The sequence below is a fragment of the Cydia fagiglandana genome, chromosome 26 (genome assembly GCF_963556715.1).
Source record: "Cydia fagiglandana chromosome 26, ilCydFagi1.1, whole genome shotgun sequence".
Taxonomy (NCBI): domain Eukaryota; kingdom Metazoa; phylum Arthropoda; class Insecta; order Lepidoptera; family Tortricidae; genus Cydia; species Cydia fagiglandana.
In genome coordinates, this window is record NC_085957.1 from 8,284,565 (window position 1) to 8,308,312 (window position 23,748).

Here is a 23,748-nt window from a genome sequence, read left to right on the forward strand (position 1 = left end):
CAAAAGATACAATAAAAAAGACCTGGAGGTTCATAAATTATAAAATTTTTAATTGGTTTGAATGACATGCATATTGAGCGTCAGAGGTCAAATTCTGGCTAATTGTGATGTAACCAAATACTAACCCTACCACCATTTATAACCACTCATATTCAAACAATTAATAATTTGTAAGTATTTGTAATTTGTATGTAGCTCACCTATTAGTCCGGGTACGGGCCCTGCCACCCCATTGGCGGAGCAACTGCCGACCGTTTCGGGGGGTGGGGGGGACGGGAAGAGGCATCTATAGCACGGGCCCTGGTATGCCTCCTGCTAAGAAACAATACAAAATAGGGTATTTTACTGTCATCATCATCATCATCTCAGCCCTAAGACGTCCACTGCTGAACATAGGCCTCCCCCTTGGATCTCCATACGTGCCGGTTGGAAGCGACCCGCATTCCGCAGTTTACTGTATTTAAAATAAATTATTTTACACCACGCATGAAATAAAGCACCAGCAGATTCATAGAGAAACGTAGACAGCAGTTATTTTTAGACACAATTTCTATTTTAAATCGCGTATACGTCACATGCTAGTGTTTCATGTAAATTGCATAGCATCAAAATCGTTTTGTCAGTTCGAAAAAAGAAACTGATTTGACTAGTACCTAGTCAAATACCCTAGTCTTGCAACAAAACTATGTAAACAGAGAGAGGTAAGAGCGTGCGATGTTTAATCCGGAGGTCGCGGGTTCAAACCCCGGCTCGTACCAGTGAGTTTTCGACAAATACTAAAAGCAGAATAAAATATATATTTAAGTGGGACTCACATAAACAAACGTAATTTTTTTGGCCGTTTTTTAAGTAATGGTACGGATATGGTGGGAAAAGCTCTTAAGTAGTTGACGGATCTTTCCTAGGGGTAATTGCACAAAAGATCCCTATGGGTCGAAGTGTATCCACAAGGGCCCCCGAAAACTATAAGATAAGCTAATGGTAATAATAATTAAAAAAAAGAGTATTCATTAATTAAATTATATAAATATTTAATTTACTTACTGTCAGAATGAATTGTAGATCTAGATTAATTTTGCACGTGAAATTATCTACGAATTGTTATGTACTTATTTTTAATGTATTAAGGAATAAATGAGGCTATAATAATAATCATGACCGGGCTTAAAAAAAAACCCGAGAGTTTGTAACGGAGATACAAATAATAATAATAATGGTACGGAACCCTTCGTGCGCGAGTCCGACTCGCACTTGGTCGGTTTTTTTTAATTCAACATTCGTTTTAAACCAGACGTTACGTTAAATATCCTTACACCAGGCGTGGCTCACTCAGCGATTTCGTCGCTATGCTACAGGTAGCTAAAAGTACATCCGTTCCACACCAATTTTGGTGGCTAGCCATAAGCCGCGCGTGGCGCTGTCGCCACCTAGCGGCCACATCTGTCCTGATGGTAACAGACGCGTTTTGTTAGAGAGTGAGTCTTCTGTACTTAGTACTATTATTTATTCTGTGCTAACAGTGAAATGTTACCTTTTCGTTGGGATCCTTCGGCGCTCGATATCCGTATATCGTGAGCTGTCCCTCCATTTTTAAGGCACTTCCGGATATAAGGGGCAGCTGCAAACAAATTCAAAGCTAAATTATTTATTACTTTTATTTCAATTGAGAATAATACAGGAAATAAAACGTTAACCATTGGCCCTTTCATGTAAGTATATACTGTCGCCATCAGATATATCGGACAAGGTACTCATAAATAAATTAAACAAATAAATATTATAGGACATTTTTACACAAATTGACTAAGCCCCACGGTTAGCTCAAGAAGGCTTGTGTTGTGGGTACTCAGACCACGATATATATAATATATAAATACTTAAATACATAGAAAACAACCATGACTCAGGAACGAATATCTGTATCATAATACATACAAATAAATGCCCTTACCAGGATTCGAACCCGGGACCATCGGCTTCATAGGCAGGGTCACTACGCACTAGGCCAGACCGGTCGTCAAATATCATAAATATCTGAACACGCCACTTTTATCAAGGCGTTAGTGCTTAAAGATAGTTTTGAGCACCTCAGCCGCTCTTGGATTTGAAGACGCCGATCAATAAAAAAAAAAGTCATTTATTGTCGCAACAAAACTTACAGCAACAAATCGAACAAAGAGAAAACAAAAAAGGTTACAGGTTACATAATAAGGTCAATCAGCTAGAGGACTGTAGAATTGGCCATTAAATTTGTTCATTGATTTTGTGTACAATATTTTGTACTAAAAACAGGTATGACTCACTCTTTATCCAACGAGTTGGTAGAGGAAATCGTGTATGGTCACCGTTATGTATTAGGTTGACACTGACATTAGTAAGAGAGCAAGCGTCGTTCAAAAGGTACCTAGTCGGCACATTGTCCGAGCAGTCCAGTACCATATGGTACCGGCCCACGATGTCCAGCACCAAAAACGTCGCCAGCTGATGGACCAGAGGGGGGGAGAGGTGATATAGCCGATGGCCTAGGGGGGGGGGGGTCTCCCTTATCCAGCGAGTTGATAGAGGACACCGTGTATGGTCACCGTTATGTATTAGGTTGACACTGACCTTAGTAAGAGAGCAAGCGTCATTCAAAAGGTACCTAGTCGGTACATTGTCCGAGCAGTCCAGTACCATATGGTACCGACCCACGATGTCCAGCACCTACAACGTCGCCAGCTGATGGGAAAAGGGGGGGGGGAGGTGATATAGCGGCTATATTATAGCCGATGGCCGGGGGGGGGGGGGGGGGATCGCCCTTATCCAGCGAGTTGGTAGAGGACATCGTGTGTGTTCATCGTGTTATTAGTTTGATACTGACCTTAGTAAGAGAGCAACCATATGGTACCATACCATACCATATCCAGTACCATATGGTACCGACCCACGATGTCAAGCGCATAGAGGACAGCAGTTGTGTGTGGTCAGCGTTATGAGTGTTATGAATTACTTTATCAGGTTGATATGATACTGACCTTAGTAAGAGAGCAAGCGTCATTCAAAAGGTACCTAGTCGGTACATTGTCCGAGCAGTCCAGCACCATATGGTACCGACCCACGATGTCCAGCGCGTTGGTAGAGGACAACTGCGTATCGTGTGTGGTCACCGTCACGTTAGAGTTTATCCTGCATAAAATATTATATATATTTTTTGTCGCGTTTTACATATACAGTACAACTTCACTAATCCTGGCAGGATCGCCATGTGAGGTGGGGCGTTAAAGGAGAACTCGAGAGTATGGAATATAGGTTTATTCTTGAGTAACAAGTATAAGCCGTTATATACTAAGCTATGCACGTGTGTGAGTAAGGCGTAGTACACACACTACAATAGGGAATATTAGGCAAAGCTCTGCGTAGGTGGCACCATTAGTACATACAGTAAACAAACCACATTGACGTCATCAATGACACATCACGTGTCAATCACATGGCCTGCCGTGAAACACGACAATCGAAAGTTCGGTTTCTGCCTCTCTATCACTCTTGCTTATTCGATCGATAGAGAGGCAGATAAAGAAATTTCGATTTTCGCGTTTCGCGGTAGGGCACCAGTAAACAAACCGCCTTGGTGCATCAATGTCATAGTGAAAACTTGTCAGAAAGCTGTTTAAGGCCTAGTATGTATAAGTTACTCTATGGTTTACTAAACAAATAAGTGCTGCACTCTGGCGGCAGAACATTGCAGTAATACTCCCTTTTTAGGGTTCCGTACCCAAAGGGTAAAACGGGACCCTATTACTAAGACTCCGCTGTCCGTCTGTCTATCTGTCTGTCTGTCACCAGGCTGCATCTCACGAAGCGTGATATTATTTCTGTTGCCGCTATAACAACAAATACTAAAAACAGAATAAAATAAAGATTTAAGTGGGGCTCCCATACAACAAACGTGATTTTTGACCGAAGTTAAGCAACGTCGGGCGGGGTCAGTACTTGGATGGGTGACCGTTTTTTTTTGCCTTTTTTTGCTTTATGGTACGGTACGGAACCCTTCGTGCGCGAGTCCGACTCGCACTTGGCCGCTTTTTAAACCTACCTCCTTAAAGCGGCAGCGGCTGACTGCACTTTGCTGGTGCCCTGATCTATTTCCCCGTGTAACAGCTGCCGGTGAATGTTGGTCACATCCACGGTGTCGTAGTCCACAAGGCCTATTTCACCTGCAAATAATTAATAAATAAATATTCTAGGTATAGGATCACCCGAGGCAGAGGCAGACCAAAAATGAGATGGCGAAACGACCTGGACTCATTCTGTGGCGACTGGCGGGAGCATGCACAAAGCCGTGACGAGTGGCGAAAGACAGGGGAGGCCTTTGCCCAGCAGTGGGACACAGTATAGGCCATTAAAAAAAAAGGTATAGGATGATCTTACACAAATCGACCTAATCCCACAGTAACCTCTTATTCATAAACATTTAGAGTAGGCCCAAACAAAGTCTGCAGCGGTTTTGATAGCCCACGCAGTGCAAGTGTCATTTATACGTCATAATTCCATAGAAGTTTGACGTTTAAAATAACACTTTCACTGCGTGCGCTATCAAATCCGCTGCAGACTATTCTTGGTCTGACTGTAACGTTACGTTTGAAATGTCAGTTCATAATAAGTTTTACGCGATTAAAGTGTGTGTTACAAAAGTATGAGTTAAAATCGTTTTAGGTTAAATTAATATGATCTTAGACAAATCGGCCTAATCCTACAGTAACGAGCATAAGGCTTCTGTTGTGGGTGCCAGATGACGATAAATATAATACACATCCATATCCATAACATATGCAGCGGAGCAGCTGAAGCCCCCCCCCCCCCCCCCGCACCGACTAGAAGCACCTTAGCAGCTAGCAGCACTTGACCCTCCATCAGTCTGTCTGTATCTGTACACCATACGTACCAACACCAGCGCCTGCTAGGTACGCAGCAGCAGGGCAGCCAAGCCCACCAGCTCCGACCAGCACCTTAGCAGCTAGCAGCGCCTGACCCATCAGTCTGTCTGTATCTGTACACCATACGTACCAACACCGGCGCCTGCTAGGTACGCGGCAGCCGGGCAGCCAAGTCCACCAGCTCCGACCAGGAGCACCTTAGCAGCCAGCAGCGCCGCCTGCCCTTCTACACCAATCTCGGGCAGCAGGATTTGTCGGCTGTACCTGTATATATTATGTCAAATTACATTACAGTCGAGACATAGGCCACGTGCATGAACTATAGGGGGCAGCATAGGAGCCGTCAGATGTTTGGCGCCAGGCGTAAATGTGACGTTTATGCTTCCGATGTAGCCCACAAGATGGCAGAACCTACTATGCATAAGGAAACATACCGACGAGAACAGTAGGTGGTAGCACTTGCTTTGGCGATGTACATGTGCACATATGTTTCCGATTCAGGCCACAAGATGGCAGACCCTCCAACGCGCACGGTCCCTATAGAGCCTGAAGAATTCTACGCGTTTTTACGAGACTGCGGAAAAAATACTTCCAAGTCGAGTCCTTTGTCGTAGCGCTTTTTAGGGTTCCGTACTCAAAGGGTAAAAGTGGGACCATATTGCTAAGACTCCACTGTCCGTCCGTCTGTCACCAGGCTGTATCTCACGAACCGTGCTAGCTAGACAGTTGAAATTTTCACAGATGATGTATTTCTGTTGCCGCTATAACAACAAATATGTACTAAAAAGTACGGAACCCTCGGTGGGCGAGTCCGACTCACCCTTGTCCGGTTTTTAAAGTGCATTTTATTTTAAGCTCAGCTTAAAAGAACTGAAGTCTCCGAATAAAGACACCATCAACAAGTTTGTAGGTTTTATGTAAATACTATAGTTCGTTTTTTTTTAACATTAGAAAGAAGGTATGCAAAATCAGTGAATGGGCCAACAAGTATCTGAAGAGTGCAAACCTCAATCTCTAGATTAATCACTAAATTGAATCCAGTAACTGAAATGCCATAAAATAAAATAACTGCAACCTTGATAGGGTTTGGTCATAACCATAGACTAGGAATCCTCTAGACCGAGTTTAGAGCAATTATTTCATGCAAACGATGATGCCAAAAATGCGGGGGTGCGCGGGACGAGGTGAGCGAAGTCCCGTGCCGTGATTGGTCCGTTCAAAGACACGGACGTCACACAAATACATTTTCGACTCGAACATGGAGTAAAATTACCATATGCGTGGCAGAGGGGGTAGCGCGACTATGCTCAGTCTAGAGGTGTTTTGTCTGTGGTCATAACTTACCTTTCTATTGCCCATCGGGGCAGACGTTCTACATGGGCCTGGCCATGAAACCCGTTGGGGTTCGCTTGCATCTGATTGTCTTGCGGTTTCTGCAACAAAAAAAGCATCTATTGATGTACATACATACATACATATAATCACGCCTATTTCCCGAAGGGGTAGGCAGTGGCCACGGATTTCCACTATTTATGTATTTAATCATTATTGTACAAAATGAAAAGTTATCACACAAAAGGCGGACTTGATGCCAAAAGCATTCTCTCCCAGTTAAATTCTAGTACGGACTGGGCATATCCTAAATCCTAACCAATAATGCCATTTAAATTTAGTTTTAGGTTTTGTGTAAGTATTGTTTTAACATTGTTGTATATAGAGGCTTGTTATGAAAATAAATCAATATTTTAAATTTAAAATATACTTATATAGTTCGTTTTTTTAGCATTAGAAAGAACTCCACAGAAGCAAGTGTGCAGTTTTTATCAGGCTCTTTAATTGTTAATAATTATTGAATTATCTAATGTAGCATGGTCAATACATATAATTTACTTCAAATTAATACCGCTAAACGACTACTCGAGTGACGACCATGGGGGGAAGAGCGTTGCTACGGGTAGGCGGAGAGGAAATTAAACAAAGAGTTAAGAAAAGTAACTAATTTATTCTCCGCCGCAAGCACGCGAATAGGTCGTAGGGTAGGGTTCTAGGCCGGTACTGATTTTGCTCCGAGGACAGTTCCACCACGCAAGTACTCCCCTGAAGCTGCCGGAGCCACTGCGGGTTTGGAGACGGAGACGGACGAGCTGAGGGACGTCAGCTGGGCCGCTCAGGAACTGCCGGCTGGTCTTCACGGCTACGGTCTTAGCCGTAACTAGGCTCCCCAAAGGGGATTTTAAACACTAAAAAAAATGATTCCATTTGCACTAAATGAGTGCAGGAACGGAATGAATAAATATAATCGTACAAATTCATTCTCGCCGGGCACGACAGACGTCGCTGCGCGAAGGCAAGCGAGCGTGCGCCGGCGACGAAAGCTAGATCTGTCCTCCCCTGATCGATTGGCGCGCGGGCCCGCGCGGAGAGAGGGTCCGCGGGACGGGGACGCCGCTAGCCGGTTTACGTCGAACAAAAGAGTGTTGCTCGAAGTACAGTGAGTCGCAATTAGAGGGAACAGTTTTGTATAAATAATATTAAAGTGATATTATTTTAGTGTATTTAAGACAAGTGATTATTATTAAAGTATTTATATTTTAATGCCATATAAGTTATTTTACAATCTAATTTAATTTTATAAATGTAACCTAGGTTACGTAACGTATCTACGTTACAGCGTCCCCAAAGTAGACCCAAGATGCGTTGGGACGACAACATCAAAAGGACTGCGGGGAAGAAGTGGCTTCAGGTTGCAAAAGACCGTGACAAATGGCGTAAAATGAAGGAGGCCTACACCCGAAGGGTAGAAAAAGGCTAAAGAGAGAGAGAGAATACCGCTAAAAGTGCCGGATTTGGAACCACAAGCTTACTTCTGCAAAGTTCTTTCTAATGCTAAAAAAAAACAAACTATAGCAATAAAACCGCCTGTTGTGTTTCCTACTTCTGTTGCTGTTTTCTTCCTGTACTGCCTGCCTAGCCAAGGTTACAACCGCTATCCCTTCGACAGCGAAAAGCTTTATATCTCTCTATCACTCTTCCATATTAGTGCGACAGTGACAGTTGCATTTCAAAAGCTACGGAGCGTAAGCAATTGGCATCTTGGCTATGCGGCCTGTTTTTTTTATTGAGGTGTGCAATAAAGATTTCTATTGCCATCTTTAATTTATCTATTACTACAAGTAATGAGTAAGTTGTCATAATTATCATCACAACAGCATTGTAGTCATACTGTAATAGGTAGTAGTAGTAGTAGAAATCACTTAATTGTACACAACACAGGTTTACAAAAATAAATTACAGTAATGGAAGTACAAAGGCTAACTTATCCCTATAAGGGATCTCTTCCAGCTAACCTTCGACTAGATGAGGGGAAAACTCCAGTCAGGTCAGATAGACAAACTTACTGGTTAGCAAAAAGGAAACAATACGAACCGATAACCATTTCTTCTTAATTTCGCACAGCTCGGTTTCTTTCTCGGCTAAGGTCTTGCGCAAATCGGCAATTTCCCGTTCTAATATGCTTATACACTCCATTATGTGATTAAATTAAGCTTAAAATTAATAAATAATAAACATATTATTCTAAAATCCGCATGAGTTCGCTGCTTGTAGTTTGACAGGTGTCAATTTGACATTTAACACTTTTTTTTTTATATTTGAAAGCTTTGCGATAGATGGTAGGATCCTATAGATGTGCTATACGCGTGCCTCCGTGAGGGACAAAACATACGCAATGCTACACTATGATTTGTCGAATTTATTTCTTGCCTACTATAATCCATACTAAATTTACGGTGAGGTATAAAAAAAAAATATGGGACTGTGACAAGGACAAACAATAATAGCGCTTTTGCTGCCACTCCTACTGAAAGTTTTATAAGACTATTAATCCAGTAAATTTGTCGAATTTTGTAACCTGGCTCTTTTGCGTCAAATCCGGTGTTTCTGATTTTTTGCAGGCATGTTTATGATGTTGGCCCAATGAATAATCCAAGCTTGTAACATCGAGCGCCGAACGCAACTTTGTCAAAAATCGAATAAACCGCACTTTTTTTTAGATTTGGGCGATTATAACCTTAAAGTGTTAGTTTTTAGGGTTCCGTACCCAAAGGGTAAAACGGGACCCTATTACTAAGACTTCGCTGTCCGTCCGTCCGTCTGTCACCAGGCTGTATCTCACGAACCGTGATAGCTAGACAGTTGAAATTTTCACAGATGATGTATTTCTGTTGCCACTATAACAACAAATACTAAAAACAGAATAAAATAAAGATTTAAATGGGGCTCCCATACAACAAACGTGATTTTTGACCAAAGTTAAGCAACGTCGGGAGTGGTCAGTACTTGGATGGGTGACCGTTTTTTTTTTGCATTTTTTTTGTTTTTTTTTGTTTTGCTTTATGGTAAGGAACCCTTCGTGCGCGAGTCCGACTCGCACTTGCCCGGTTTTTGGTAATAACTTCCTAGGGCGTTTTTAAAGTAGACTAAATTTTCTATAATAAGACACTAGAATTGTCTCTGTACATCTAATATTTTCCGAGATAAAGCCTTTCAAAATTTTATAATTTTACATCAGTTCTTAGGTATATTATAAGTGTTAGGTAGGTAATTTATATGGAATTCGTCACCGCCACGTTCGACAAAATATTTATTACCCAAAAAAATTTTTTTTTTTCAAAATAGGCACTCATACATTTTTTTTTATGAAAAATTAATATTTTATAGAACGTGGCGGTGATGAACTCCATATAAATTACCTACATAAACTGGGTCAAGCAGATCTTGTCAGTAGAAAAAGGCGGCAAATTTCAAAAAATGTAGGCGCGAAGGGTTGTCGTCCCATAGAACATTTGAATTTCGCGCCTTTTTCTACTGACAAGATTTGCTTGACCATCTATAACCCTTATATTATAGCTAAGAACTGATAAAAATTATAAAATTTTGAAAGGCTTTATCTCGGAAACTATACTTGGTCAAGCAGATCTTGTCAGTAGAAAAAGGCGGCAAATTTGAAAAATGTAGGCACGAAGGGTTATCGTCTCATAGAAAATTTGAATTTCGCGCCTTTTTCTACTGACAAGATTTGCTTGACCGTCATATTAGATGTACAAAGACAATTCTAGTGCCTTATTGTAGCAAATCTAGTCTACTTTAAAAACGCCTTAGGAAGTTACTATCAAAAACTAGTACTTTAGGGTTATAATCGCCCAAATCTAAAAAAAATTGCGGTTTATTCGATTTTTAACAAAGTTGCGTTCGGCGCTCGAAGTCACAAACTTGGATTATTCATTGGGCCAACATCATAAACATACCTGCAAAAAATCAGAACTACCGGATTTGACGCAAACGCAAAATGTATAATTTTACTGTATTATATCCCGTTCGGTCATTTCCTGTCACCCCTCATGCCTGTTCCAGTTATATACTAGATCCATGCCCCAAACGCTTCTAAACTATTTAAGCGCTTGATTTCATCTTCATTACGTTCTTGTCAATTTCAACGCACGCTATTAAAAGCATGTCCCGAACATGAAATTTAATGCCAAACGCCGATTGAAATGTCATCGAACTTCGCTACGGTACGATTTTACATTTCTTGCTCGTAAACTTGTAAAGTTTTCCAAAATTTCTACAAGGATTACGTATTTTTCAGAGCTTTTTTTCTCAATAATACAATTCTCTAGGTTGTGTGCGTCTTGTTACGATGTTATATTTGATAATTTTCGTGTAAACAAGTACATTACTCGGTAACCATGTAAAGTAAACGAAAGCCATTATTTTCTGTAAAACAATGGCTTTTTTATACATTGTTTAGTATAAACAAAGTGTTAGGTGCTACGATTCTGTGGAAGGAGAGAAATTAAGCTACCAAGGTGAGCTTCGAATCACAGTACAATGTTTTTACAAGTAAGAGTAAGTAATTTTGGGGTTATTTATCTGTTATTAGTTTGTTTATGTGTTAATTTGTACAAAGAGTAGTTTTACAGATTAAAATTTATTGTTTTGTTTGATATTGTCTACTGAAAAGTAGTTATTAATTAAAAAATATTTGTAATGTGATTTAATTAGGTATTCAAGCAATATTGACTGTGATTTTTTTTTAGTCCATCTGGACTGGGTAAAGCTCGAAGCCATACTGCCTTGTCATAAGTTAACTGTGAATGAACATCAAATTGATTGACTAAGCCTGAAATGTGCAAGGTGAGGTGTGTAAGGATCTCGAACAATTCATGCGGATGATGTTATTGGTACAAAACCAGGAATTGCTTTTAAAGATTAACCACAATGCAAATTCTACTCAACACTGAAAACTTGGTTGAATCTGGATACAGGTATAGATGTGGAAGGTAGAGTTGTGCTAGGCGTGGTAACGGGTGCAGATGCAGGAGCAAATAATAGGCACCAAGCGTTCGTTTTCGCACACCGATTTATTCTCCGTAACGGTACACAATACACACCTATATAAAATAGAAGGAGTAAGAGCGAAAGCCAAACAATTATTTAGAAATACAAATTTAACAGAAAAAGCAACTTAGTGAGACAGCCACGATAACAATATTCGTATCTAAGGGCTCACTGCGCCTGTGTAAAACAGGCACAATACATCGCTGTCAGCGCTGCAGCCGAGGGCGGATCGTTAGACCGTTCAGCACGGCGCGTAGCGCTTACAGCTGCCCTAGGATTACTTACACAGAACAGATTTCATACAACTGAATATTATCTAATAATAAAATCGGTCGCTCTGTCCGCGAGTGATTAAAACATATATTTAATTACACAAACGGGTCTACGGGTGTAATTAAATATGTGTACAAAACGCGAGAGTTTAAAGTGTGATTTAAATATATTTTGGATAAACTATAAATTCATCCCTACACAGGCATTATCAGTTTTTTCAACTGCCTGCCTGCTTTACTAATAATAATGGGTCAATCAACTATTTCTTATTATTCTGTCCCATCAGCCAGAAGACAATAGTAGCATAGTTTGCTAGAAAAACTGCTGTATCATGTTCTAAAAACATGCTTGAAAAGCCTTAACTACCACAAATGCAAGTTTGGTTCATATAAATACGATTTTAAGAGTGACCCAGGAGACCGTAGCCATGGCAACGAGTGACAAGAAAAAGTTGATTAACCCTAATAGTAAATATCTGGGAGATCATATAAAAACTCAAAAATGCACGCTTAAGAGATAAGACCTAGCTAGATAAATTTATCGCCCCCGAAAACCCCGGTAAGTGTAAAAGTGGTAACACACTATTGTACCGCGACCTTGGTGCGTCGCACCCATAAGTGAGAGCGAGAAAGAGACATCTGTATCTCGCTCTCACTTATCCGAGGTCACCGAGGTCGCGGTGCGATAGTGTGTTACGTCCATAAGGCCTGTGCACACCTGATGCGTGTGGGTAGACGTGCGCGTTCGTAAGTCCCGTCGTTGAGAATAATTGGACGTCTTATGGCTGAGATGATGATGATGATGATGAAAACCCCGATATAGCAGATGCCGTTTCCGAGATCCCCGAAATATATATAAATTAACAAGATTTGCTTGGCTAAAGGTATTAGATAAGCTTTTGCGTGAAGAGTATCTTTCTTGATGATGGACTTAAGAGTATTTAGCTTGAGATGGTGATGAGCTAGGGGCTATCCATAAATTACGTCATTTCAAATGGGGGGGGGGGGGCGGGTCTGGACATCGGATGATGGTAGCATGACGTAGGAGGAAATGGGGTGATTTGAAGCATGATTTTTGGATGATTTTAGGGGGGGGGGGGTCCAAAATCGTCAAAAATCGATGACGTAATTTATGGACAGCCCCAAATAAGGTAGGCGGCTGCGGCTGACGAATAAATTGAACCTTAAACCGTAACGGACGATTACAGTTTACGATTCAATTTATAATGGTTAATAGCCAACACTTTCAATTGCATTAACGTTTCGGCCAACGCTGGCTGACGATATAGTTAACTTCTGCAACTTCCAGCATGCAGTCCCGGAAATCCCGCGGGTCCCGCGCTCGTCATCCCGCAACAAGCGGGACTGACAAAAAGCGCGGGATCTAGAAATACCGGGAATGAAAGCCCTAGTCCTGATTGATTTAATAAATTTATCAGTCCTTTTTTTATTTAAATTGATATTAAATACATACATATATTAAAAACGGGTCACTCACGTATTTTAAGTCGAAAAGCGCTCGAAATATTTTACTCCGTACCGAGTAGTGTCATCAGGAGCTTGCATTGACGGTTCAAGTCGAGCGTTTTTCGACTTAAAATACGTGAGTGACCTATTCTTAATATATTTAATATGTCTGTGTCTCACGGAGGTTTTGGTATTAAAACTAATATTGTGGAACTTTAAGATGGCGGAAGGCAACTGGTCCCGGTTCACCGCGATGGAGGGCGGGGCTCGGCTGGCGGCCGCGGCCCGCACCCGCAACACCATAGCGGCCGAGCTGGCGGCGTTCACGGCCACGCGGCTGCTGCATGAGGAGGCGCACGAGACCAGGGGGTGAGTGGAACGGAGACGGAAGGCAACTGGTCCCGGTTCACCGCGGCGGAGGGCGGGGCTCGGCTGGCGGCCGCGGCCCGCACCCGGAACACCATAGCGGCCGAGCTGGCGGCGTTCACGGCCACGCGGCTGCTGCATGAGGAGGCGCACAGGATCAGGGGGTGAGTGGAACGGAGACGGAAGGCAACTGGTCCCGGTTCACAGCGATGGAGGGCGGGGCTCGGCTGGCGACCGCGGCCCGCACCCGCAACACCATAGCGGCCGAGCTGGCGGCGTTCACGGCCATGCGGCTGCTGCATGAGGAGGCGCACGAGACCAGGGGGTGAGTGGAACGGAGACGGAAGGCAACTGGTCCCGGTTCACCGCGGCGGAGGGCGGGGCTCGGCTGGCGGCCGCGGCCCGCACCCGCAACACCATAGCGGCCGAGCTGGCGGCGTTCACGGCCACGCGGCTGCTGCATGAGGAGGCGCACGAGACCAGGGGGTGAGTGGAACGGAGACGGAAGGCACCTGGTCCCGGTTCACCGCGGCGGAGGGCGGGGCTCGGCTGGCGGCCGCGGCCCGCACCCGCAACACCATAGCGGCCGAGCTGGCGGCGTTCACGGCCACGCGGCTGCTGCATGAGGAGGCGCACGAGACCAGGGGGTGAGTGGAACGGAGACGGAAGGCAACTGGTCCCGGTTCACCGCGGCGGAGGGCGGGGCTCGGCTGGCGGCCGCGGCCCGCACCCGCAACACCATAGCGGCCGAGCTGGCGGCGTTCACGGCCATGCGGCTGCTGCATGAGGAGGCGCACGAGACCAGGGGGTGAGTGGAACGGAGACGGAAGGCAACTGGTCCCGGTTCACCGCGGCGGAGGGCGGGGCTCGGCTGGCGGCCGCGGCCCGCACCCGCAACACCATAGCGGCCGAGCTGGCGGCGTTCACGGCCACGCGGCTGCTGCATGAGGAGGCGCACGAGACCAGGGGGTGAGTGGAACGGAGACGGAAGGCACCTGGTCCCGGTTCACCGCGGCGGAGGGCGGGGCTCGGCTGGCGGCCGCGGCCCGCACCCGCAACACCATAGCGGCCGAGCTGGCGGCGTTCACGGCCACGCGGCTGCTGCATGAGGAGGCGCATGAGATCAGGGGGTGAGTGGAACGGAGACGGAAAAAGGCTGATGTAAGGGTGGTAACACACTAGCGCACCGCGACCTTGGTGCGTCGCACCCATAAGTGAGAGCGAGATACAGATATCTCTTTCTCGCTCTCACTTATGGGTGCGACGCACCGAGGTCGCGGTGCGATAGTGTGTTACGTCCTTAAGGCCTGTACACACCTGATGGGTGTAGACGTGCACGTGCGTAAGTCCCGTCGTTGAGAATAAATACACTGATTACTGATTAATAATAAGTATCCTTTTGGTTGAAAAATGGCACATTAGTAAGTATGACAGTTAAATTCAATAGGGAATATTAGGCAAAGCTCTGCGTAAGGTGGCACCATTAGCACATACAGTAAACGAAAGACATATGTAACTTCGTATAAGATGAATAAAGTCTGAGGAAAAAACGTGCCTCGGAAATCAAGAAAAAATCATTCTCGGATAGAGGCTGCACACACCTTTAGCCTATGCTCGGCTAGATGGCGTGACGACACCGTTTCATATTTAACAATTTTAACACAGATATCAGTGAATGAACATGGATCAAAGTGATATAAAAATAATAAAATCATAAATCAGTATATATAAATTTTTGGATCATTTTATACGTTTTCATTTTGAGTTTTAGTCGTGTGTCGATAGAAGGCAGTAAATTTACTGTGACTACAAAATTTACAATGACAGGACCCCTCTATACTATCTATCCTTTTTGCAGTAAACAAACCTCATTGACATTATCAATGACACATCATGCGTCACTAGGTCAATCACATGGCCTACCGTGAAACACGACAATGGAGAGTTCGGTTTCTGCCTTTCTATCACTCTTGCTTATTCGCTCGATAGAGAGGCAGATAAAGAAAATACGACTTTAGCGTTTCGCGGTAGGCCACCTGTAAACAAACCGCCTTGGTCCATCAATGTCATAGTGATAACTTGTCAAAAAACTGTTTAAGGCCTAGTGTGTATAAGTTACTCTATGGTTTACTAAACAAATTAGTGCTGCACTCTGGCGGCAGGACATTGCAGTAATACTCCATATTCAAAGTTAATTAAATTGGTGTATTTATATTTATTGCAGACCATTCTCAGCCGGGAAGCAGCGCTCCGTGTTCGTGACCCGTGCCTCGCGGGTCGCTTGTGCAGCGTATGAGCTCCGCATATTGACTGATCTGGCTGTTGCCAGTGCGAGTGTTTATGGAGATATTGAAGACTGGACGCAGGAGGTCGAGGTTAACGAGGTGAGAACGTGCTTATTGAGAACCATTATGCTTTAAGAACCATTACAGGGTGTGGATTTTTTAGTGAATTTTTAAAGTGACCATAATTTTTAAAGAACATGAGTTTTTTTGTATTTTTATGATAACTGTTATGACTTGGTCTATCATCCGTTTACGGCTTGACGTCGAATTCTGGGACACCCTGTATAGGAACAATTCTTTTTGTATTTGGAAGGTGATTTCATATATTTTAAGCATAAAAATAAAACAATGTGTTTATATATTTATTTTTACTTTAAAACTATAGTAGTGTGAACACGTTTTTTGAAAAATAAAATACCAGCCTGTATCTCACGAACCGTGATAGCTAGACAGTTGAAATTTTCACAGATGATGTATTTCTGTTGCCGCTATAACAACAAATACTAAAAACAGAATAAAATAAAGATTTAAGTGGGGCTCCCATACAACAAACTTGATTTTTGTCCGAAGTTAAGCAACGTCGGGCGGGGTCAGTACTTGGATGGGTGACCGTTTTTTTTTGTTGCCTTTTTTTGCATTATGGTACGGAACCCTTCGTATGCGAGTCCGACTCGCACTTGTCCGGTTTTTATTCATCATCATCATCATCATTATCTCAACCTATATACGTCCCACTGCTGGGCACAGGCCTCCTCTCGAGCGCGAGAGGGCTTGGGCCATAGTCCCCACGCTAGGCCAATGCGGATTGGGGACTTCACATACACCTTTGAATTTCTTCGCTGATGTATGCAGGTTTCCTCACGATGTTTTCCTTCACCGAAAAGCGACTGGTAAATATCAAATGATATTTCGTACATAAGTTCCCAAAAACTCATTGGTACGAGCCGGGGTTTGAACCCGCGACCTCCGGATTGTAAGACGCACGCTCTTACCGCTAGGCCACCAGCGCTCTCTTCCGGTTTTTATTATTTATACCTATTGTTATTATTTGGGTTGATATCTGATTCTGTTCTGTCTCCCAGGTGATAGTGTGCACTTCCCCCGTGTTCCGTCAGCTACTTGAAGACGGCGTCATCACCATGACCAGGGTAAACGTGCTAGTCGTTGACAGCTGCCATCTAGTGCACACCGACGCAGACTTGCAAACAGTAAGTACAATCGCCAATACAAATATCTGAACACGCCTCTAATGTAATCATTTATTTATACAGTATGTGTCTGACCATGGGACTTCAAATCCAGGGTTTGATTTTACTAGCTAAATTGAGCTACTTTTACTAAGGGACCAACTCTAAAATCGGGGAATTTTTTTTTGGGTTTTCCATAGAAAACGTCGACTACTGATCAGCCAAAATGTATGAAAAAGTAAAAATTTTCAAATCATTATAAAAAAATCCGTTCACAATTATGTATTTGCTATATAGAATTGTACATTGGAAGTTAAACATGCGCTGGTGGCCTAGCGGTAAGAGCGTGCGACTTACAATCCGGAGGTCGCGGGTTCAAACCCCGGCTCGTACCAATGAGTTTTTAGGAACTTATGTACGAAATATCATTTGATATTTACCAGTCGCTTTTCGGTGAAGGAAAACATCGTGAGGAAACCTGCATATATCTGCGAAGAAATTCAAAGTTGTATGTGAAGTCCCCAATCCGCATTGGGCTAGCGTGGGGACTATAGCCCAAGCCCTCTCGCGCTCGAGAGGAGGCCTGTGCCCAGCAGTGGGACGTATAGAGGCTGAGATGATGATGATGATGATATTTTAATTTTTTTCCCATCATTCTACGTGCTTGATCCCACGGACATAAATCACAAACTGACAGTGACGTTCAATCATGCCAACCGTAAAAAAAAAACAATCCAAAGGGTGCATTCAGAAATGAAGTTTGAACATGAAGTAAAGTTTTTATCAAAGTAAACCCAGAAATCAAAGTACCTTTATTTCTCTATTTCGTACAATGAAGTGTTTACTTACTTCTCCAGATTTTTAATAAACCAATTCTTCAACAGATAATGGACCTCTACAAGTCGAGTCCATCTCAGCCGCGGGTCCTGGGGCTGACGTACCCCCTCTTCCCCGCCAAGAGATCGGACCCTGGTGCTGAGAACACGCCTGATGAGAAGGAGGAATCATGTCTGTATACGCACTTTTGCAATAGAGTATTTGACTGTATTTAATAGTTATTTGTTTTACAAGGGTTTACAAAGGGGTTACAAAGGTGCTGTTTAACCGCTCGTGCTAATATAAAAAAATGGAATCTTGAGCGTTGCGAGGGCTTCAAAGCACGAGGGTTAAACAAAAAATTGCCCCCGAGTGAAACACAAAATTTTTCATCACATCAACTCGAAGCAAATATTAAATGTAAAATATCAAACAAAATCAAATCCAAATGAATGTTATTAAATATGTATTTATCACCCAAAATCATCATTTAACAGTCAAATCTACCAGCAAACATAAGAAAACAACTCAAAATTGGCAACTCAAAGAACATAGAAGTATTCAAATGTTGTGTATAAACTAGAAGAAGAAATACATCTATTTTAACGCTACAACAGAGTACATGACGACGACGATTGACGACCAGTCTGGCCTAGTGGGTAGTGACCTTGCCTGCGAAGCCGATGGTCCCGGGTTCGAATCCCGGTAAGGGCATTTATTTGTGTGATGAACACAGATATTTGTTCCTGAGTCATGGTTGTTTTCTATGTATATAAGTATATATTTATCTATATAAGTATGTTTATATCGTCGCCTAGTACCCATAGTACAAGCTATGCTTAGTTTGGGGCTAGGTCGATCTGTGTAAGATGTCCCCAAAATTTATTTAATTACATGAAAAAGAAAGAAAGGCATGCGGGCATAAAAGACATTAAACACATGTCAATCTGTAGAAATCTATATTGTGTTCTATATTATGTTGTAATTTTTCCAAACAGGTGCCAAACAAATCACCGAAGGCAGCCTACAAGAGTTCGGTGTTTGTGAGAACGTGGACGACTTCGAGATGTACAGCAAGCTGGAGTGGAACATCAGGAGGCTGGAGGAGAGGCTGTGCAGCCAGATGGATCTGGCTGAAGACATGGACGGCGGGAAAAGGTATGGTTTCATTTTTGTTAGCATGATTCGCAGGTGTATGGTTTGTCACCCAGCTGTATGATTTCTCGCGACATGTTTCGCGGGTGCATGGTTTGTCGCGACGAGTTCGAGATGTACAGCAAGCTGGAGTGGAACATCAGGGAGCTGGAGGAGAGGCTGTGCAGCCAGATTTATCTGGCTGAAGACATGGAAGGCAGGAAAAGGTACGTTTTCATTTTTGTCAACATTCTTCGCAGGTGTATGGTTTGTCGACCGTGTGATCATGTGTAATCTTCTATCTATTTATCGTTCTAACTAAAACTTAAATTGAATAAATAATTGGCTGTGCTATTATGTTATTGTTCTTTGTTAAATAATTAGTTACCGTTAACCGGGGTTAATAAGGATAGCGGGGTGAATAGGGATAACCGTAAACGACATTTACATGATAATTTCTTAAAATCTACTGAAATAATAGTAGATATTGCATGACACAATAGTCATAATCAATGTCAATCAGTCAATGTATCTGATAATAAACTGAGTAAACTCCAAAGACCACTAGCTTGGACGGCGAAAGAATTGATAATACATATTAGGATAGGACAACTAATATTACTCTTGTTATAGGTTCACTGGCGCCCCCTGTAAACCCAAAGAGCTGATAGTGGCATACGCCGTGAGCCGGCCCGTCTGCTCCGACTATGAGGAGTTGGACACCTTCATGAGAAACGCAGTGAACAATGTGACAGAGTTCTTAGAGGAGCACAGGTAATGGTGGTATTCTACTTGTCCAATTATCATATCATGTCATTTATTTTCATAATAGAATTTTACAATCGCTTTGTGACGACATACAGTAATATTTATTTACTTAAAAATTAAATAACATATACATTATCTATGTTCTATTTAATTGTGATGTGTGATGAGATGCAAATACACATTGGACTGGTGGAATACCACCCTAAGCCATGTTTGTACAACAGTGCATTTACCCATAAATTCGCCATTGGTTACATATTTCGCAGTTATATGGTTTGTACCCAGTGTGGCAACTTTGTTTTTAAAAGAGATTATTTCTTGATAGGTACGACCCCACGGAAATCTATGGCGAGGATTTATATGAGGAGTTTATGAATATCCCTAACCCGACAATTGATCCTAAGCTGATATTCAAGCAGTTTCTCTACGTTTTGGACGAGCTGGGTAAGTTTATTTTAGGATTTTTAAGCGTATTGCCCGATTCTAATTTTAAGATACGCCAGTTAATAGATCTAGAAACGATATGGATTAGGATTGAAGTTCGAATCGGGCAGTAAGTCTTTTATTGTATTTTATAAACACGAAGGGTGACAGGTGTCATCACAATTCAACTTTGGGAGGTTTGGCGTTTTAAGGTTATGAATTGTATGGAAATGATACCAGTCACCGTACACTTCGTGTTTGAAAAATACTATATATTATTTCAAAAAGAATAGAATATTCTTTATTACCATGACTCAGTAAAAGAAATAGCAGCAGGAAAAACAATTGATTAAAAATTTATAGAGGCAGACATCACGACGTATTATCACTAAATAGCTATCTGTTGCAGACGACCTTTGGGTTTTTTTTCTTATTTTTTTTATATTTTTGATCCGATTGCCATTATTTTATTTGTAGAATTGTTGGCATTTTTAATTTATCATCCGGATTTTTGACGATTTCAATCAGTAAATATTCTTTGTTTAACATAATATTATACGAATTTGCTATGACTTAATCTAAAATATATAGAAAAAGAAATAGTTTATTCGTGGCATAAAAATAGGTAACAGACAAAAGAGAAAAAAAGAGGAACAAAAATAAATAAATAAATTACACTTAACATTACAACATATATCATTACATAACAGAACAAGTAAATAGCCACGAAATGGTCCCGACTCAGCATGGATATAATGGAGCAAATATGATATAATCGCTTAAGATAATATTTTTTTACAGGTCCATACGGTGCCGACAAAGCTGCATTTTCCCTGCTAACTAAATTAGAGAAACTCAAAATCAAAGTTCCATACGAAAGGCATTTCCTGCTACTCTGTCTATGTACTACAGTATTAGTTAAAATCCGGTGCTACGCTGATCTAATTTTCTCTAAATACTCTGAGTTAGATAGGATTACCACTTTTTCCACACCAAAAGTACTCAGATTTATTGAAATATTAGCTCAATTTGAAAATAATGACGGTGAAAATGATAAAACTGATGAAAAAGCGATAACTGATAAAAATAATGATGAAAATCAAACTGAAAAGACAGATAATGTAACTAAAGATGATATTAATGATAAAATTACTTTAAATGGTTATACCACTATAAATAGTAATGAAGATGAAGAAAAGCAGAATGATAATAAAATAAATACTAATGACATTGACGTAGAAAAAGAGAATGATAGTAAAAATTTAACGAAAAAGATGTTAGACGATATAGAAGAATGCGATTTTGTAGCACTAAGCAATAAAATCGAAGATAAAGTTAATACTTACGAGGCTAACTTAAAGGAAATACACGATTTAAGTATAGATTTGAATAAACTTGATGTTAACAAAGAATCTAACACAAAAATTGAAACAACCGAAGTTAAAACTGAAATGGATCTTACGGATCCCCGGTCGCTCCTGTTCCCTAGACGGATGCCCAGGGTTCGGGGCCGGGGGAGGGTCCAAAGGAACGTGGTACGGAACCAGCAGGCCCAGATGAACCCTGACGCGTTGTGTGGCATCGTGTTCATGAATGAACCTATCATGGCGAAGATTATGTTCCTAGTTGTTGTGGTGAGTACTGCAGGTTTCTTTACTGTGTACAATAAAACACTTTAAACACTCCCGTTTTGTACAGTCAACAACAGAGCTATGAATACAGGCAAAGTGTCAAAAATATGTATACAGTACTTTATTGCCTGTACATTAAGGTCGTGTATACATATTTTTGGCACTTTGCCTGTATTCATAGCTCTGTTGTTGACTGTACACATACAGGGTCATTTTTGGACCGTTAGCCATATTGTGCGAGGTGATTAGGTAGGCCATACTGAACAACTTTTTCTATGGGACCAACCCCGAAATCCCAAAAAAAATTTGGCCTTCCCATAGAAAACGTCGACATCCACTCAACCAACTATGAAGCGGGCAAAAAAATTTTTGTGATTTCGGAGTTGGTCCCATAGAAAAAGTTGTTCAGTATGGCCTACCTAATCACCTCGCACAATATGGCTAACGGTCCAAAAATGATCCTGTATATAATTACACGAACGGGTTTATCGCGATATAATATCATTGTTTTTACCTTAAATTCAGTATCAGCTGAGTTGCACCATCTGTGTTCACTGTGTACAGTCAAGGTATAATATCGACACGGACAAAGTGCCAACAATATGTATACACGACCTTCTAGCTCGTACATTGAGATACAAAGTCTGTTTGGTAAACCGGAGGCCTCTGAGACTTATCTCTGTAAAATAAGTACAAAATGATTCGTAAGGATTGCTAATTTAACAAATCCACACTAGAGACAAACCATACCACTGCGAATATGTCACCAACAAGTTCATTGTAACTTTTTAGAACATGAATTGCAGGATCTATCTCGGTTCGACCCCGTCTGTCCGGTTAAGCGCGCAGTATGTTGCTTGTAGCAGTGCCGCGGTCACCGCGGAGCTTATTTAAATAAATCACATCAGGGACAAACCATACAACTGCGAAATGTGTAACTTACTAACAAGTTAATTGTATTGCAGGATTTGTCCCGGTTCGAACCCCGTCTGTCCGGTGTGAACGCGCAGTATGTAGCGTGCGGTGGTGCCGCGGATACCGCGGAGCTGAGAAGACATGCGCGTGCACGCGAGGACGCGCTGAAAAAGTAAGTATATTTGATTAATTTTGAGCTGTGGTAAAGATTAAAAAAACAATCAAACTTGAAAAAGGGACCCCAACCCGTTTCGTCCTAGAGTGGCAATTCAGACTGATCTTTCCTTTATCTAAAACGCACTGAGAGTACATTACTTTCTTATTCCAAAATTTTAATTGCAGTCATGAAACTATATTTTAAATTATAAAATAAACATGAATTTAAGGCATCCTGCACTGTTTTCTAGAAGTAACAGAGAATGTATATATATATTGAATCGTAGCGACGTTATGGACACAAAAACGAGTAGCATACATGAAACTTTCAGCCCATACGCCTATGATCGCCAAAGGCGTCAAGTAACTCGCGCGGCAATGCAACGCCATCCATATGTGTGGCGTTCAAAGTGTGAAGTGTGGAATAAGAATATGAATAATGTATTAGAAAAACCCTATTGCTAATGTTACATTGTGCATGAACTTTTACAATTTACGTACATTGTTACCTGTACCTGAACTAGGAATATGATCCTGTATCTCAGGCAAAGAGATAATATACTAATTTTAAGAACAATAAATGTGCGTGCTTAGTTCAATTCATAATTCCATTCCTCTCAATAAATTGCAAAAACCAAAGATGGTGATCTAAATAAGCTTTTTATATCTCAGGTTTCGTATGCACGACTGTAACCTGCTGCTGGCGACGTCAGCTCTAGAGGAGGGCATTGACCTGCCGCGGTGCAATCTCGTGCTACGGTGGGACGTGCCGACTTCGTGAGTTTATTATATTCTTTTCACCACACCAGCTCGGAAAGGCTTACTTTGCACTTCAAAAATTGATAGCAAAGTTGCATTTTATTCACATGTGAGGCAAAGTAAAGAAATGCAAATTTTGAGTTGTTTTCTTATGTTTGCTGGTAGAATTGACTTTTAAATGACGATTTTGAATGATAAATATTTAATAACATTCATTTGGATTTGATTTTGTTTGATATTTTACATTTTAATAT

At 41.8% G+C, this 23,748-nt stretch overlaps 2 protein-coding genes across 2 annotated transcripts in view; one reads left to right on the forward strand and one right to left on the reverse strand.

The window, feature by feature from the left end:
• The window catches only part of LOC134677473 (adenylyltransferase and sulfurtransferase MOCS3), a 33,193-nt gene extending 24,671 nt beyond the window's left edge, over positions 1 to 8,522 (reverse strand). The window contains exons 1-7 of the mRNA XM_063535955.1: positions 8,343 to 8,522; positions 6,261 to 6,349; positions 5,047 to 5,180; positions 4,076 to 4,196; positions 3,015 to 3,165; positions 1,532 to 1,618; positions 201 to 312 (exon numbers count right to left, since the gene is read on the reverse strand). Of these exons, the coding sequence (XP_063392025.1) occupies positions 201 to 312; positions 1,532 to 1,618; positions 3,015 to 3,165; positions 4,076 to 4,196; positions 5,047 to 5,180; positions 6,261 to 6,349; positions 8,343 to 8,444 (796 nt within the window). The 5' untranslated portion in view covers positions 8,445 to 8,522. The remainder of the gene's footprint in view (positions 1 to 200; positions 313 to 1,531; positions 1,619 to 3,014; positions 3,166 to 4,075; positions 4,197 to 5,046; positions 5,181 to 6,260; positions 6,350 to 8,342) is intronic.
• A 5,681-nt stretch (positions 8,523 to 14,203) lies between these two features.
• The window catches only part of LOC134677348 (endoribonuclease Dcr-1), a 55,417-nt gene continuing 45,872 nt past the window's right edge, over positions 14,204 to 23,748 (forward strand). The window contains exons 1-11 of the mRNA XM_063535783.1: positions 14,204 to 14,228; positions 14,373 to 14,550; positions 15,645 to 15,804; positions 16,788 to 16,913; positions 17,777 to 17,900; positions 18,707 to 18,866; positions 19,476 to 19,616; positions 19,936 to 20,054; positions 20,835 to 21,667; positions 22,630 to 22,751; positions 23,408 to 23,512. Of these exons, the coding sequence (XP_063391853.1) occupies positions 14,204 to 14,228; positions 14,373 to 14,550; positions 15,645 to 15,804; positions 16,788 to 16,913; positions 17,777 to 17,900; positions 18,707 to 18,866; positions 19,476 to 19,616; positions 19,936 to 20,054; positions 20,835 to 21,667; positions 22,630 to 22,751; positions 23,408 to 23,512 (2,093 nt within the window). The remainder of the gene's footprint in view (positions 14,229 to 14,372; positions 14,551 to 15,644; positions 15,805 to 16,787; positions 16,914 to 17,776; positions 17,901 to 18,706; positions 18,867 to 19,475; positions 19,617 to 19,935; positions 20,055 to 20,834; positions 21,668 to 22,629; positions 22,752 to 23,407; positions 23,513 to 23,748) is intronic.